Source organism: Moesziomyces antarcticus, assembly GCF_000747765.1.
Source record: "Moesziomyces antarcticus DNA, scaffold: scaffold_v10063, strain JCM 10317, whole genome shotgun sequence".
Classification (NCBI taxonomy): Eukaryota; Fungi; Basidiomycota; class Ustilaginomycetes; order Ustilaginales; family Ustilaginaceae; genus Moesziomyces; species Moesziomyces antarcticus.
This window is the reverse complement of record NW_014638947.1, coordinates 1-16,417: the sequence shown is the minus strand read 5'-3', so window position 1 is coordinate 16,417 and position 16,417 is coordinate 1. Positions and strand designations below refer to the sequence as shown.

At 62.1% G+C, this 16,417-nt stretch overlaps 5 protein-coding genes across 5 annotated transcripts, besides 1 other annotated feature; 3 read left to right on the top strand and 2 right to left on the bottom strand.

The window, feature by feature from the left end:
- Positions 1–762: 762 nt before the first annotated feature.
- On the top strand, positions 763–5,718 carry PAN0_063d6543 (uncharacterized protein; the record flags this gene model as incomplete). Its single annotated transcript, XM_014798019.1, has 1 exon — positions 763–5,718. The coding sequence occupies one exon, from the start codon at positions 763–765 to the stop codon at positions 5,716–5,718; it is 4,956 nt and encodes a 1,651-aa protein (XP_014653505.1).
- A 1,632-nt stretch (positions 5,719–7,350) lies between these two features.
- On the top strand, positions 7,351–8,919 carry PAN0_063d6542 (CRAL/TRIO domain protein; the record flags this gene model as incomplete). Its single annotated transcript, XM_014798018.1, has 1 exon — positions 7,351–8,919. One exon carries the CDS (start codon positions 7,351–7,353, stop codon positions 8,917–8,919), a length of 1,569 nt encoding a protein of 522 aa, XP_014653504.1.
- A 287-nt stretch (positions 8,920–9,206) lies between these two features.
- PAN0_063c6541 (serine carboxypeptidase) lies at positions 9,207–10,835 on the bottom strand (the record flags this gene model as incomplete). Its single annotated transcript, XM_014798017.1, has 1 exon — positions 9,207–10,835. One exon carries the CDS (start codon positions 10,833–10,835, stop codon positions 9,207–9,209), a length of 1,629 nt encoding a protein of 542 aa, XP_014653503.1.
- A 459-nt stretch (positions 10,836–11,294) lies between these two features.
- On the top strand, positions 11,295–13,985 carry PAN0_063d6540 (histidine biosynthesis trifunctional-protein; the record flags this gene model as incomplete). Its single annotated transcript, XM_014798016.1, has 1 exon — positions 11,295–13,985. The coding sequence occupies one exon, from the start codon at positions 11,295–11,297 to the stop codon at positions 13,983–13,985; it is 2,691 nt and encodes an 896-aa protein (XP_014653502.1).
- Positions 13,986–14,130: 145 nt separating this feature from the next.
- PAN0_063c6539 (AGC/YANK protein kinase) lies at positions 14,131–15,618 on the bottom strand (the record flags this gene model as incomplete). Its single annotated transcript, XM_014798015.1, has 1 exon — positions 14,131–15,618. The coding sequence occupies one exon, from the start codon at positions 15,616–15,618 to the stop codon at positions 14,131–14,133; it is 1,488 nt and encodes a 495-aa protein (XP_014653501.1).
- Positions 15,619–15,682: 64 nt separating this feature from the next.
- Positions 15,683–16,140: a sequence feature (In-frame stop codon was detected at splice-junction site;~hypothetical protein).
- Between the last annotated feature and the right edge of the window lie 277 nt (positions 16,141–16,417).

Genomic DNA, 16,417 nt, shown 5'->3' with positions numbered 1-16,417 from the left:
TTTTTTTTTTCTGCTTTCAGGTCTAAGAGTGGCCATTGTCTTGCCGGTTTGGCCCTTCCTGTTTCGGCGGAGTTGGTTTGGACCATCATTGGCTTGCGCCGTCAGGCATCGCCTCAGCATTGCACGACGCTCGCACCTTCCGCTAGCACGCACGCACACGCACGCGCACACCTCCACTGCACCCAATCCATCCATCCCCGCCCAGCCGCCTGGCCGCCCGTCCCCTGCTCGCCTGATCTGCACTCGCCCGCGCCTGGCAAAAGCGCAGAGTGTGAATCATCTCTCCGCAAATCTACGCGTATCCGGTCGCGGCCTCTCAATTCACGCCCTGCAGCCTGAGCCTGCTAAGATTCCTTCTTTGCGCCGCTTGGCCGGCCCTTCTCGCTCCTTGTGACCATCCCCTCGTCCCTCCTCGCTCGACTTGGGCCATCGCCATCATCGTTGCGCTCTCTCTCCCCCTCCTTCCCTTTCCTCATCTTTCCTATCTGCCGCTTCCGCTCGTTCCCGACCGCCATCCACTCGCAAAAACCGGGATGCTCCATCACTTCTAGTCTTTCTCGCCCGCTTTCGCGAGACAACACCGTTGCACATCTGCTTCCTTCTATTGCCCTCCATCGTCTGCGCTCGTTGCAACTCACAAGCCGCCTCGCTCCTCATCTTCTCTTACCGCCTTCCGGAAACCTTGCAGGTGCTTGTACGCTCATGATAGCCGCGCGCTTGGCTGTCAGCAACTAAACATCCGTTCGACACTCCCATCAAGGCATGACCGTGTCATACGTACGCTCTCCAAGCTTCTCCGCAAACAGCACATTCACCGATTTCCACCACGCATCACCCCCGCAATCCCCCATCGCATCTTGCGCCTCCTCGGCGGTCTCTGCTTCTCCGGTCCTAGGTCGAGGCTCGCCTAACCCCATCCCGGCTCCGGCTCTGGCCCCGGCTGCCCCGGCCTCGGACTCGGTGCCGCGCCCTACCGCACATCTCTCTTCTTCCACCTCTTCGCCCGCTGCTCTCAGCCTCGGTGTCGACGCAGCCAGCATCGTTATCCCCAACGATCGCATGGAAGCTGGTCTCAGCCTGCGAAGAAGCCCTTTACTCCTTGGAAGCGACTTTCCAGCCGAACCACGCGCCGCCGAAGCCGACGCTTCCTCCAACGGTGAAAGCTACGAGTCTGCCTTGACGGGCGACATCGATCTTCACGACCGCTTCGTCCTTCGACGCCCCTACGTCGACCGCGCCTTTCCGCATTCCAAACGCCGCAGCCAGCTCATCCTCGAGCAAAAGTTCAACCAGCACCGTTCCGCTGCTGCGTCTCTCTCGAGCGCCAACGAAGACGACTGGAACCCCACCTCGTCCTGGACCGCCTCGTCTCGCTCGCCTGCATCGCGTCGTCCCGGAACCGCGCCTCACCGCCCTCCGCTTTCGCCTCGCACTCCGGACTCGGCTCCCGCCTCCGTTCTCCTCGACTTCTCCGGCGCAAAATCGCCGATTGCCGCAGGAGGGCTACGAGAGCTTACGATCGGTGCGGCAGCTCAACCCGCTTCTAAGCGTGCCTCCTGGACCCGGCTCGCACGCGAATCCGAGGCCCGTAGCGACTCGCACCACTCGCCCAACGTGAGCCTCCTCGAAGCAGCTGCTCCCATCCAGCCCTCTACGGCCACTTCGCGTCGCCACAGCAGTTTCTTAACTGGCGACTATCGCACGGCCACCTTGATGCCCATCTTTGCCAACAAAAGCTTCGAGATCCCTTCGCCCCGCGCAGACAAACGCACAAGCGAGACCGTACAGCAGCTGCCCACTTCTCCAGACGCGGACCCAGCCCAGTCTTCCAACCTCGCATCGCTCTCACCGTCCAAACGCGACTCGATGCTGTCCACCGACTCGTCCGCCACGTCCTCGTCCAAGGGCGAGGCACGCTCATCGACTGACAATGTCGAATTTGAAGGCGACGACGCACAAAACCAGGCTCAGAGCTCCGCCTCTTCCGGCTACGGAGACGACGAGACCGTCGCTCGCAAAACGCCTCTCGGAAAGACCGAAGCCAGCAAGGAAGCGGCAACTTCCGTCGCCGAAGTCTTTACGACACCGCGAACCAGCGCCGAACACGAGACGGTCACAGAGGCCGCTCAAGCAACTGCACAAACCGACAAGCTCGAGACCGTCGATTCTCTGAACTCGGCCGGAACATCCGATGCATCGCAGTCTGTAGAGTCGAGCGAGGCCACTGCTTCAGACAACACGGCTGAGCTCGTGCCAGCGCCGGCCATCGTGCCATCCACCCTCGACCCGCTGCAGACCGCAGTCGTGCCACCCACTCCGCCAGAGCCCAAGTGGATCCCGCCAAACGGCGAGTCGGTCTCGCCGACCAGCAGTCCGTCCAAGACTTTTCGCAGCCTTGACGCTGTCGGCGATTCTCCGCGCAGCCGCCGCAACCGCTCGCAGGCCTCGATCGAGAGAAGGCCAAGTGATACCCCGACCAGCCCGTTTGCGACGCTCTCGATCCCCAACAGCAAGTCAAATGGAAGCATTGTGGGTGCTGGCAGGCGCGGCAGCTCTGCGTCCGTAGCTTCTGTAGCCAGTTCTACCTCGACATACCGCATCCGTCGAAAGCCCGTCCCGTCGGATGGCGGCGGCGATGCCGATTCGGATGTCCTGGCAGTGTCGCCTCAGCCAAGTCCCGCCCCGCAGGAAGCTCCTCTGCCCAGCACCGAGGAGGAAGAGGGAACGCATATGATTCAGCATGCACGCACTCCTAGCGGCGCGGACTTCATGCGCAAGGCACAGGAAGCCGCACAGGCCCACATGCTCGCAAAGAAGGCTGGCGGCTCCGCACCCGATCGTCGGCCTGCAAAGAGCAGCAAACGGCCCAGTACCGCTCTCGCCGCCACCGGCGTATCCCTCAAGCCCGGACTTGGCCTCGGCAAGCAGCCCTTCGCCAGCGCATCGGTTCGAGACCTCAAGGAAGCCAATGGCAGCCTGCCTGCATCTTCTTCCGGCTCCGGCCCTAGCGGACCTGGGGCAAGTGCCTCTCGCCCGGCATCGAGGGCTACGATCAAGCGGCCCACGACCGCACCCGTCGGATCTACTGGTCAGTTCCGCGTTGCGAGCGATGCGACGTCCAAGTCGGTCCTCGAGGTGGAAGGTCTGCAGTTTGTGCTGGGCAAGGACGATGCTACAAAGGCCAAGCCCGTGCTCGAGGGCTCGCCGTCCATTCCCAATGCAGTTCGCTTCCTGCAGCACCAGCGCAACGGCAGCACCGGCGCCGATGCAGCGAGCGTTGGTCACAACTCGCTCAGGGATTCGCGACGCAAGTCGGCCAGCACCCACGATTCGCACCACTCTGACGCGGTCAGCGCCAAGCCCGGCGGTCTCAAAGCGACGTCTGCGGCAGTCGCGGCCGGCGCCAAGCCAAACGCGTCTGCAGGCGGATGGGGCTTGGACGAGGAGGTCAAGATTGCCGATCGAGTCCAAGGATCCACGCAGGCCGCGCCGAGCCCGAAACCGAGGCCCGTCTCGATGGACAAGGGCAAGAGGTCGCTCGACTTTTCGGCCAAGTCGAACCTCAAGAACAGTATGCTCATGAACATTATCAACGAGGACGAGTCGGACGAGGTCAAGGCAGCGGCGCGCGAGGCAGGCATCCCGGAGGGATCGTACGCCATCCATCCACCGTCGATGCTGCAGCTGTTCGAAGCGTCCCAGTGCCTGGTGTACGACCAGACGGGCAAGGAGGTCATCTTCGGCGATCTGTTCAAGAGGCGACGAACGCTGGTGTGCTTCCTGCGACACTGGTGGTGCGGCTTCTGCCAGCAGTTTGCCATGTCGATCCGACACATCGACCCCTTGCCGCTCAAGAAGGCCAACATGGATTTTATCATTGTGGGTCAAGGAGACTGGTCCGTGATCAAGGCGTACCGCGAGGTGATGCAGGTGCCCTATCCGATGTTTGCGGATCCCAAGCGCAACGTCTATCGCGCGCTCGGCATGACGCTGCGCACCAACGATGCCAACCCGGTGTGTGCCCGCCCGGACTATGCAAGCATGGGCATGACCAAGGGCATTTTGGTCGCCATCAAGAAGGGCCTCTTTGACATGCCCATCCGCAACCCAGGCGACATGAAGCTGCTCGGCGGAGACTTTATTCTGGGACCGGGCCTGCAATGCTCGTTTACGCACCGCATGACCACGGCCGACGGACACATGGACCTGCCAAGAATCCTTGCGCAGGCTGGATGTGACTTGTCGCTCAAGACGCCCAAGCCGCTGTACACGGTCGACGAGAAGGAGGCGCGTGCGGCCATGTTGGCCGGAGGCAACCAGAACCGCCGCCAGACGCGCTCGCTCGGTCGATCGCGCGGCAAAAAGTCGAGCAAGTCAGATGCCGCCGGTCTTGATGGCAGCTTTGGCACGACGAGCGGTGCCGGTGCTGCAGCCGCTGCTTCGACGGGGTCTGGAACGGGCAGCTCGCGATTCGCTCGGCCCAGCATCTGGGGCCGCTTCCCCGGTCGATTCAGCAAGTCGCAGGCGTCGCTGCCGATGTCCGAGTCGATGGCGGATCTGAGCTCGGACTTTGGACCTGCAAGAGGGCTGAGCGCTGGGCCGCGATCGGCCTCGGCGATGCGCAAGATCTCGTACGACGGCCGCGTGCGCGACTCGTTTGAGACGCAGCAGACCGACATTGAGTTCGAGTCGCGCGCCACCTCGATCGACACGCGCCGACGCCCGAGCGATGCCTCGATGCCGTCGGGCACGTTTGGGCTGAACAAGGCGCAGTCCATGTCGGAGCTGCGCAAGAGGTTCGAGCTGGGTGGACTGCGAAGCAAGTCGCGACAGGAGCCGTCGAAAGCCAAGGCGTCGCTCGAGAGCCACCTGACGGTGCCGCGCGGAGGGGCGAATAGCCTGCAGCACAGCGTGTCGACCAAGTCGCTTCGAAAGGAGGAAGGCAGCGGTGCTGTGACGCCCAGCGGAGCGGTGACGCCCACTCCTCCGCAGCCACCGCCGAAAGACACGCCGACGACGCCGAAGGAATCCACACGGGGACCCAAGCAGCTCTCTGTCTTCCAGAACAAGGTCATCGCCAAGGCGGACGACGCGGCTGCCCCGGCCATGACTGGGCTGGGTATCGCCACCGTCGGCGATGCGACGCCTGCAGTGGGCGAGGATGGCGTTATGGAGAATGGAGCCGCGACGCCAAAAGACGGAACGCCGCTTGCCAGGTCGATTGCGGAGCTGTCGGCACCGGGCAGCTTCCTGATGGATCTGGACGTGTACGACTCTCTGTCTCGACAGCCATCGCAGAAGTTCTACGGCAAGCCCAAGGCGAATGGCAATGGTCGGCTGGAGGCGGGCAGTGCCGACAGCGGGCTGTCGCCGAGTCAGTTCAGCGACGGCGGATTCGGCCAAGAGGCGGCGGATGCGGACAGCGATACGGAGCCGTCGATGTCGGCGAATGCGTCGCCTGTGCGCACGCAAAAGACGACGCCGAGCAGCAGCAACGGCAGTCTTGGCCAGAGTGCCAGCTCGAGCTTCTTCAGCTTCGGCACGTTCCGTGGCAAGACCAACCTGGAGCACCTGCCCGAAGAGGCGGACGAGGACGAGAGCGATGCATCGCGCCGCAGTCGCGACGAGGAGTCTCACGACGACGAGGATGACGACGACGAGGAGGAGGATAATGATGAGCCGATCCAGTTTGAGGATGGCCGTTCGGGACTGTTCTAGTTCGATATGGATCCATGTACTTTTTGTAATGCTTCACTCTGTGTGGTTCTGCTTTAATATTTTGAATTCAAAGTCGACATATGCGATGCTTGCAGGGGCTGCGATGCGCATGAAGATGAGGTGAGTGAGGGTATGGGGCTAGGTAACGTGGCCTGGACGTCTTCGGTGGGGAGGGCGCAGCTTCCATGGACCTGGGGTATATCGAGAGTTTTGATTTTGCCTTGTGTGAGAGACGCACTAACCAACACAATTTTCGGCCAAAAAAACTCCACTTGCTGCTGCAGGACATCGGTAGATCCTATGCAGTTCGACGACGTTTGACACCGGCAGAAAATGTTGCGCGATTGAGTCATTGCAGCTATCACAGCATCGTCACATCTGCGAATGTTCTCAGTCTCGCTCTGACCTCGAGATCTCTTGCGCTAGCATGTACCGTAGCTCGAACATCGGGGAATACTAATAACTTGATTGAGTCATCACTTCGACGACGAGAGGGGTTGCAAAAGACATGGCAAGCTCGGTTCCGCGGGAGGTTGGATCCGGGAGGCTGAGAATGTGTAGGCGAGCAGCCAGCAGCGCACGCGAATGCCGCGGGTAACCCAATCTCCCGGACAGCACCGCGGGCATGCCAATTTTCGCACGGCTCCCGGGCTAGGCACGCACGATCCCCCCAACCAAGGCCGGAGACAAAGCGCCGAACAGTCAACCTCAGGTCTACGACTCGCAACTACAGTACATCCCATTGCTTCCGACGTTTTCAGCTAGTTGAGCTTGCGATGATGTTCGAGCAAAGAGGTCGGTGGTTTCGCGTCTCAACTACATAGCAGCGAGCTTTGATTTACCGACAAGAATCAAGGTCGCAAACCATGAGGGTCAGCTCGAAGCTCCAAAGATGACAAGCGGCGCAGCTGACAGCCACTGCGACGCGCCTTCACGTCAGTGCGCGAGGGAGAGTGATGAGCGATGACACAAGCGCCCTACGCGCCGCTCGCCGCTCTAAGCCTCCAAACGCGTCCCGGAGCCTAATCTCCGTGGACTGGGAAAAAAATCGTGTCGGAAAAGTAGCCGTGTCAGCGGAGCTTTGGCGCAGAGTCAGGTGGGTTTGGGCGCCTTAAATTTAACTTTGCAGGTGGCGGGCGGCCCTTCCGACACGGTGATTTCCTCGGCTCTCCAAAGGCTGCCCGGAATCGGATCATCCGTCGCAGAGTGCAGCAGTTGCAAAGTGCCAAAGCGACAAGCCGTCCGATCCATGGCTCAGCTGCGCTGCTCCTCGTTCCCTCCTCCTCCTCGTGGCTGGTCCGGATCTCTACTTCCATCCCCTCCGTTCTTGCATCTCTACCACGACCGCTTCCACATCCCACCGCCCGTCAAACTCTGCACCCGCAAGCCTTTCCTGCCACGAGTCCATCGGCTTCTCTCTTAGCTCTTTCAAACGCAAGGGTCTCCCGCGGCACTTTCTAGACTCTCTCTCTCTCTCGCTCGCAGCCGTCGGCCGTCGTCGTCATAGCTGCGCATCTGCACCCTTGATCCCGTAACCCCGGTAGCCACTAGCACTACGCACCAAAACTTTGCCTCATCCCTTAAACACCTCCCTCCATCGCCCTTGCCCTCCCTCCTCTCTTCTCCTCCACCATGTCTTCACAACACGCAGACCTTACAAAGACCCAATCTCGCGCATCGAGCACCGGCACACGCTCCTCCATCTTTGGCCGCGCTTCTGGATTCATGATGGGCCACCGACGTCCACAAGCCGCTTCCGAGAGCCAGGCGGGCGCTTCGTCGTCCCAGCTCGACCTCGCAGCCACCCCCTCCGCCGACGCAAAGGCCGGCGTGCGCAAGTTTGAGCACATCTTCCCCGCTCCCGATCCCAGCGTCAAGCTCGCCCCGCCCGCTCCGCTCTCCGACTCGCAGCAGGCAAAGTACGACGAGATGCTCCAGCATTTCAAGTCTATCGACGAGTTCCCCACCTCGCTCAAGGCCAACTCGCCCAAGAAGCCGCTCACCGAGTGGGAAAAGATGCGCAACCTCTCGCGCGAGTCCATGATCCGCTACCTGCGCGCCACCAAGTGGGATGTCGCTTCGGCCAAGAAGCGCCTCACCGAAACCATCGCCTGGCGTCGCGAGTACGGCGTCGACGGCCTCAAGGCCGAAGATCTCGAGCCGGAAGCCATGACAGGCAAGGAGACCATCCTCGGCTACGACAACAAGGGCCGACCGCTCCACTACATGCATCCCTCGCGCAACACCACCGACGAGACCCCACGCCAGATGCAGTACGCCGTCTGGATCCTCGAGCGCGCCATCGACCTCATGCCGCCCGGCGTCGAGATGCTCGCGCTGCTCATCAACTTTGGCGGCAAGAAGCGCAACCCCACCTCGATCAGCAACGCCAAGCTCATGCTCTACATTCTCCAGAACCACTACGTCGAGCGTCTGGGCATTGCGCTCTGCATCAACGTGCCCTGGATCTTCAAGGCCTTCTGGAACGCCATCTACCCGTTCATCGACCCCGTCACCAAGGGCAAGTGCAAGTTCGACGAGGCCATCAAGGACGAGGTGCCCAACGCGCAGCTCGCCACCGACTTCGGCGGCCTGCTCGACTTCCCCTACGACCACGAATCGTACTGGCCCCAGCTTGTGAAGCTTACGGACCAGCGTCGCGCCGAGCAGCTCGAGCGCTTCCGCACGCTGTGCGACTCGCAGGTGGGCGCGTCCGAGTGGGTCATCCGCGGCGGCGACGACCGTCGATCTACCGCGCCCGTCAAGCAGGACTCGGGCTTCCATGAGGCCGTCTCGCCTGTGGCGGCGCGCGCCGAGTCGAGCAATGGATCCACCGTGGTCGAAAAGGCGTCGCCCGTGTACGAGGCCGAGGGCGACGACGAGAGCCAGCTCGACCGCTTCTACACGTCGCAGCAGGAACTGCCGCCGCAGCTCGAGAGCAACGAGTGGGAGAACCAGACCGCCGTCAGCCACGATGCCAAGCCGCACGCAAAGGAGCACGGCGACGCCAGCTTCTTTGCTGCTGTCGTTGGCGGCGTCTCGGCGGGTCTCGTTGGGGGTAAGGCGGCTGAAGTTGCAGCGAATCAGACGAGTGGACGCGCACACACCGAGGCCCAACTGCACGACAAGCACAACCACAATCACACGCAGCACAACGCGACAAAGTCGCAAGAACCGCAGCCTGCGCCTGTCTCGGCCTGATCTCAGACACCATACCGCCCGCATATTAGCCTGGATACCTCATCTCTTCTTTCGCAGTTTGTTTGGAATGCATCTTTTGTCCTTGAGCACGGTCGGGCTGTGTTGGAAGCTCGCCAGATGTGTCGACGAGCCGTGTGATCGAGGTTGTGTTGGCGGCAAATGCTCTTTTGGACGCACGAGTCACACTTTTCCGACACGATGAGACGAAGCATTGCCATTCCAAGGGCCAGACATTTGGGGAGAGGAGGGGGAAGATTTTCGAGTCTTTACGCGGGGGCAGGAAGGATCTAGAGAGTGCCGGGCTTGTCCGAGTGGAGCCAGGTATTGAACATGGCGAGGGCGGCTTGGGGCTGGTCGTGGGGGACAAAGTGGCCTGCCGCATCAACGATGGCGTAGGTCAAGTTGTTGGCGTTCTTAAACTCTCCACCCTGCGTCTTGTCGGGCAAGAACCACTTCTGGAGGGGTTGTTTGTTGAAGTGCTTCTTGCCGGACCAGGGGAGGTGTTCGCTCCAGGCACGGTTGCCGAGGTAGTTGCAGATAAAGTCGCGTCGGCCCGAGTAGGTCAGCACACGCACACCCTGTTCGAGAATGCTCGATACAGCCCAGCTTGAATCGCGTGCACCATCGCCCGTCTTGCCAAAGTTGGCGTAGACATCGTCCGAGCACCCCACGAATACTCCATCGTGCTTATCACCGGGGCCTTTGCCGTCGACGCCCAGGGCGTGCTTGGTTTCGGCGTCGTTGAGGAATGCTGCCACCCAGTCTTCTTCATCGTACTTGGCAGGATGTTGCCAGTCGTAAGGCGACTTTTTGAGCGTATCGTAGGGTGAGGCGAGGGCGCCTTCACAGTAGTCCGACGCAGCCTTGCATGCAAGCGTATCGTACGTGCGGCCGTGTTTGTCTTTACGGTTGCACTTTTCGACGAGCGTTAGACAGGCTGGGATGCTCTCGTACATTCGGTCGCACGTCTTCTTCGGCAGCAGCGGATGCTTCGAGCCCGACTTTTTGGTGCAGGTATACTCGACGTACGCAGGGTACTGGTGCTTGGGGCTCGTGATGCCGTTACCGATCAGCACGCTTGCGAGCGATAAAGGCTGCAGACCCATCTCGGGATGCTTGGCGATGCGCTTGTTGTCCGCCAGAATCTGGTCGGCCAAAAGCGGGATGTAGCGGCCCGCATAGCTCTCGCCGGCAATGTGGAAGGATGGGAACGTCTCGCCGTCGCCATTGAAGATCTCGCGGCCCATGTGCATGGCGAGCAGGTGCAGGAACGCAGATGCATCGTGGGCAGCCGATTCGGCAGAGAACACGCGCGAAGGAGGCTTGTCCGTACGCGACTGGTTGGCCCAGTCGACGTACGAGTAGCCGACGCCTACGGGTTGGTCGAGAAAGATGACGGTGGCGTTGTTGTTCCATGCCCACGGATTGCGTTCCGTGCCCGGCTTGCCGCCGCGCGTTGCGGGGTCCACAGCATTGCACGGACCCAGCTCCATCAGCAGGCCCGTGAACGACGAGCATCCCGGTCCGCCGTTGAGCCACAGCACCACCGGGTCGGTCTTGGGGTCGTTGCGCGACTCGAACGCCCAAAAGTAAAAATGCTCCATGGCTCCCTTGGTGCGTCCGTCCTTCTCGTGCCGGGTCGCAGAGAGCGCAGAGTCAAGCCTGGGGTGCGAAGAAGGGTCGTGCTTGAGCGCATCGACGTCGACATCGAGGTAGCCCGAGTACGACTTGACCGAGGCGTCGCACAGGTCGGCGCGCGGCGACACGACACGCAGCGAGTGCGCGGGCAGGTGCGGATGGTCGAGCACCCTAGCCACCGGAGCGCGTGCCGGCTGCAGTTCAAAAGGGATCTGTGCCGCGCGAATGGCGGTGGCAGCGAGTGCAACAAGCCCACTGGCAAACAGCGTAGGCCGCATCTTGAATGGCCGGCAGAAGGAGGTGCTGGTTGTGGGGAAGATAGGAAGGTGGTCCCGGGCGTGCAGCCAGAGATATCCAGATGCGGCTGAGCGTCAGTGCGCATCGCCCTCAAATGATTATGGCATGCTGATTAAGGGAGCGAGTCCTCTTTGTTAGATCGATGTGGCATCGGAAAGAATTTTGGAAGATCCGTGGCGAGCCGAGAAGAGTCACACAATTTCTCGCTCTCTCGCTCTCTGCACAGAGCGTCGATTGATAGCCGTGGCGGCGGGCTTTTATCTAAGCCCACAGCTGCTGTCCTTCTCACTTTGGCAACAGCTGTGTCGGGGGTGCGGTGTGCGATTCAGAGTTGGAGTTGGAGGCGCCGGCTGTAACGCTTTTGGCTTTTGCCGCTCGGCCTTGCCGTTCTGTTTCCCTACCCCCATCATTCAAAAAAGCATCGTGTGATCCTCTCCGTGATGCAGCAGCTCACCACCCCGTTGCTTCCGCTCCTCGACGCGGACAGCGTCAAGGACTCTGCGCTCCTTGGCGCCCTCGGCCGCATCGCACCCGTGCTTGTGCCCCAGGACCTCGTCTCGGCACTCCCCTCCGACGTCGCCTACCTCGTCCTCGCTGCGCCGGCTCTCTCGTACGATGTTGCCGCCGACCTCCTCGACGCAGGCGCAGAGGCCATCGTGACCGCCGATACCCAGCTCATCCAGCAGTTCGACGCCGCCGTCGCTGCTACTCGCTTCATCTACCTCTCGGCTTCGGGCGCACCACCCGCACCCGAGACGCTCAACGCCGTTGCAGGTGCCGTCGTCACCCTGCCCACCGCCTCGGCCATTGCTGGCGCCACGCAGCTCGTCCAGGCCACCGCAGACGGTCTGCAGGCCAAGACGTCTGGCAAGTCGCTCTTTGTGCTCGCCCCTTCCGGCGTGCCTTCGGTGGACGACGTCAAGGCGCTCGCCAAGCTCTCGGCCTCTCTCATCGCCCCGTCATCGGTGCTGTCTCTCGCTGAAGAGGGCCAGCAGCAGCAGGGCAAGCTCGACATCGCCGACGCCTTCCTGGCGCCCCTCACCTCGGACCGCACCGACGGCCTCTTTGCCACCACCGTCGTCTCCGCCGCCGGCTCCGCCTCGCTCGGCCTCGTCTACTCGTCTCCGCTCTCCATCCGCAAGTCCATCCTCACCGGATCCGCTCACTACCAGTCGCGCAACCGCGGTCTGTGGCACAAGGGCGAGTCGAGCGGCGCCACCCAGCAGGTCGTCTCCATCCGTCAGGACTGCGACTCGGACGCGCTCCAGTTCGTAGTGAGGCAGTCGCGCGGCACCTCGGCTTCGGGCTTCTGCCACCTCGAGAACCGCGAAAGCTGCTTCTCCTCCGCCACGGGCCTCGCCAAGCTCGAGGCGACGCTCAAGCAGCGTCAGCAGTCGGCGCCCGCCGGCAGCTACACGGCGCGTCTGTTTAGCGACGCCTCGCTGCTGGGCGCCAAGCTGCGCGAGGAGGCGGCCGAGCTCGCCGATGCGAGCAACACCGACAAGCAGCACGTGGCGTTCGAGGCGGCCGACCTGCTCTACTTTGCGCTCACCAAGTGCGTGTCGGCGGGCATTGGGCTCGAGGAGATCGAGGCCTCGCTCGACGCCAAGGCCAAGAAGGTGTCGCGCAGGAAGGGCGATGCCAAGCCTGCGTTTGCCGAGCAGCAGAAGGCGGCCGAGGCCAAGGCTAAGACCGCACCCGCTCCCGCCCCCGCGGCACAGCAGCCCAAGGACGCCGATGCGCCTATCAAGATCCAGAGCTACCGGTACGAGGAGCTGTCGGCATCGCAGCGCAAGGAGCTGCTCAAGCGTCCCGCGCTGCGCACCGAGCAGGTCATGGAGATCTGCCGCCCCATCCTGGGCGCCGTCAAGCAGCGTGGCGATGCGGCGCTGCTCGAGCTCACCGAAAAGTTCGACCGAGCCAAGCTGCAGACGCCGGTGAGGCTGCCGCCTTTCGTCAACGACGAGGTGATGGCCAAGATCAAGCCCGAGGTCAAGGTGGCGATCGACATTGCGTACGACAACATCTGGAAGTTCCACAAGGCGCAGAAGACGACGTTTGGCAACAAGCGCGCCGCGGACGTCGGGGCGGCGGGAACGGTCGAGGCCAACGAAGCGCCCGAGGATGGCGTGCTCGAGGTCGAGACGATGCCGGGTGTGGTGTGCCGTCGATTCGCGCGTCCGATTCAGTCGGTGGGATTGTACGTGCCGGGCGGATCGGCCGTGCTGCCCTCGACGGCGTTGATGCTGGGTGTGCCGGCACAGGTGGCGCGCTGCCCGACGGTGGTGATCGCCACCCCACCCAGACCCGATGGAAGCATCTCGCCCGAGGTGCTGTACTGCGCATCCAAGGTCAACGCATCCGCCATCCTGTGTGCAGGAGGTGCCCAGGCTGTAGCCGCCATGGCGTACGGTACCGAGACGTGTCCCAAGGTGGACAAGATCGTGGGCCCGGGCAACCAGTTTGTCACGGCAGCCAAGATGCTCGTGCAGAACGAAACGGACGCGATCGTGTCGATCGACATGCCTGCCGGACCCTCCGAAGTGCTGGTCATTGCCGACAGCTCGGCTGATCCGGCCTTTGTGGCGAGCGATCTGTTGAGTCAGGCTGAACACGGTCCTGACTCGCAGGTGGTTTTGGTCGGCATCGCACTCACGCCGGCTGAACTTCAGGCTATCGAGGATGAGGTGGATCGTCAAGCGCGTGCCTTGCCTCGAGTCGAGGTGGTTCGTCAAGCGATCGACAAGTCGGTCACTGTGATTGTGCCCGACCGCGCAACGGCGCTGGAATGGTCCAACGCCTATGCACCCGAACATCTCATCCTCCAAACGATCTCGCCCGAAGAGCTGGTTAAGCTCGTCACCAATGCCGGCTCGGTCTTTGTCGGCGCCTGGTCGCCCGAGAGTTGCGGAGACTACATGAGCGGCACCAACCACTCGCTCCCCACCGCCGCTTACGCCAAGAGCTACTCGGGCGTCAATGTCGGCACCTTCGAAAAGTGCATCACCTCCCAGGCCCTCACCAAACAGGGCCTCCGCGGATTCGGTCAGAACGTCATCGACCTCGCAATGTGCGAGGGCCTCCAGGCCCACGCCATGGCCGTCAAGATCCGTCTCGACCGAATGGCCTGAACCGCCCGTTCCTTCTGCATGTACATATCCATAAAACCTGCGTGTGCTTCCACCATCTGTCTGTGCGCCTCACTCGTATACCTGTGCGCGCGTGTGTGTGTATAGAATAAAACGAGGGTATTGAGCAAAAACAAAACAAAAAAGGCTACATACGGCCGCTGGCGGCCTTTTCATCGATCTCGGTCTCCGGTGGCCCACTACCGCTGCCACCCGCACGCCCATACGTCGCAGCAGGCACGGCAAGCTGGTCGTTCTTCTCGCTGTACCGCTCGACGCCAAACGAGCCCGAGGGCGATGCGGATCTCGCCCTGCCCTCGTGCGGCACCGGCGTGAGCCTCTGCGCTTCCCCGGCGGGTGTCACGGGTGCGGGTGCGGTTTCCGAAAGCGGCTGGTCCTGGAGCGTATGTGCGACCGACGAGATCTGCGACAGCTCGTGCTCGCCCGCCTGTCCCTGCTGCCCCTGCGCCTGCCCCTGCGCATGCGCCGCTGCCTGCCCATTCGACGCCCCCGCTGCGGCGGCGGTGACACCACTCGCCCGCGTGCCGCGAAAGTACGACTTGCGGCGCTGCTTGAGATGGTCGAACGGCAGAAAGTGCTCCTCCATCTGGCGCATCTCGGGCGGCAGCGCATCAAAGTCCGCATTGCCGTTGCGCTTCTTGGCCTTGAGCGGATTATCCTCGAGCAGCAGTTCCTCGAGCTCGTGCGTGGCGTCAAAGTTGGCCTTCTTCGAGTCCGGTTCGAACGGCGGCGGCACCTGCTTGGCCTCCATGGCGGGCCAGTCCATGCCGGCGAACCAGGCGTGCGTCTTGAACTCGTCGATGCCACTGCGACATCCCAAACGCTTGCGCGGATCGCGCTCGAGCAGGCTCTTGATGCAGCTCACCGTCTCGCGGCTCACGAGGTTCTCGACATTGTCCGGGAAGGTGCAGCGGTCGTTGAGGATGGAGTGGGTGAGCGCCGAGTTGGTCTTGCCGCGGAAGGGGCGTCGTCCGAAGAGCAGCTCGTACGCCACCACGCCGAGCGACCACCAGTCGACGGAGCTGAGGTAGCCGCGCTTGGTGAGCACCTCGGGCGCCATGTACGCCATGCTTCCGGCGATGCTGGTGAGCGGCCGCCTTGGCGAAAAGTGCACCGCAATGTTGAAGTCCGTCAGATGCGCATGGCCCTTTTCGTCGAGCAGCACATTGTCGGGCTTGAGGTCGCGATGCACGATCTGCAGCCGGTGGAGATAGTCGAGACCCAAAGCGAGCTCGGCGACGTAGAAGCGGACGACGTCTTCGCTCATGTTGCCCGTGCGGTCGAGGTGGAAGCGCAGATCGCCGCCGAGCATGAGGTCGAGCACCATAAACATGTTTTCGTCGTCCTGGAAGGCGTAGCGCAGGTTGCACACGAAGGGCGAGTCGATCTCCTCGAGCAGCCTGCGCTCCTGGATGATGTTGGACACCGCGCGCATCTTGATGCACTTTGCCTTGTTGATGTACTTGAGCGCATATAGGTCCTTGGTCTGCTTGTGCTGCACCACTCGCACCTTGCCAAAGGCGCCCTTGCCGACGGCTCGGAGCAGGTAGAAGTGGTAGAGGTCGACGGGACCGTCAAAGTCGATCACCTCGGGCTTGCAGCACACGGCGCCCATTTTGGTGATGCGGTTGGTGGGAGGAAAGGGGGGAATGATCTATGCTGGTGCGGTGCGCATGTGATTAGGAAGTCGGAAGCTGATGAATCGATGCGGCTGAAAAGAAGAGACGGGATGCGGACGATGATGCCAAGGAAGGTGCTGGGTGGATGCGTCTAGCGAAGGGACAAGCGGTGTTGGGAGGAGTGACGGCGTGATCCAAGAGACAGGCGGGGTATACGATGAGAACGCCAAGGCCTTGTTGCACTGCTCGCCAGCGAGATTGAAGAGGGCAAAGAGTGGCAAGCGCTATTGCCCGTTGGACGAAGCCATGAAGCGTGCTGATGGAAGTCGTCGAGGGGGCGACCTGGCTTCGAAGCACTGGACGCCACGTGCCGACAGCGACGGGTGACGAGAAGGATGAGGTGTAGAGGCTAGGTTGCGGCGGCAGTGGATGAAGGTGGGGGGAGAAGAAAAAGGAGGAAGAGGATGTGGCGGCGGTGGGTGGCAAGGATGGTGTCGAGCGTGGAATCGCTGGTGCTGCTGGGTTGCAGTTGCGTGTCTCGAGAGAGAGCGGCTAGGATGTGGTGTGGGTGTGATTCAGGGTTTTGCTGGGGCTGCCTCGACTCGAGGGGAAAGGGAGGGAGAGAGAGAGAGGGCGACGAGCGTGCGTGCGTGCGCTTTGGCTGCGTTGCGTTGCGCTGCGTTGCGCTGCAGGCAGACAGAGAGAGAGAGAGAGAGAGAGGTGGGCGGAGTGCGGTGCAGGGTGAGGTGAGGTCCAGTGCGGTGCGGTGTTGCGAGTTTTTGGCTGCGTCGGCGG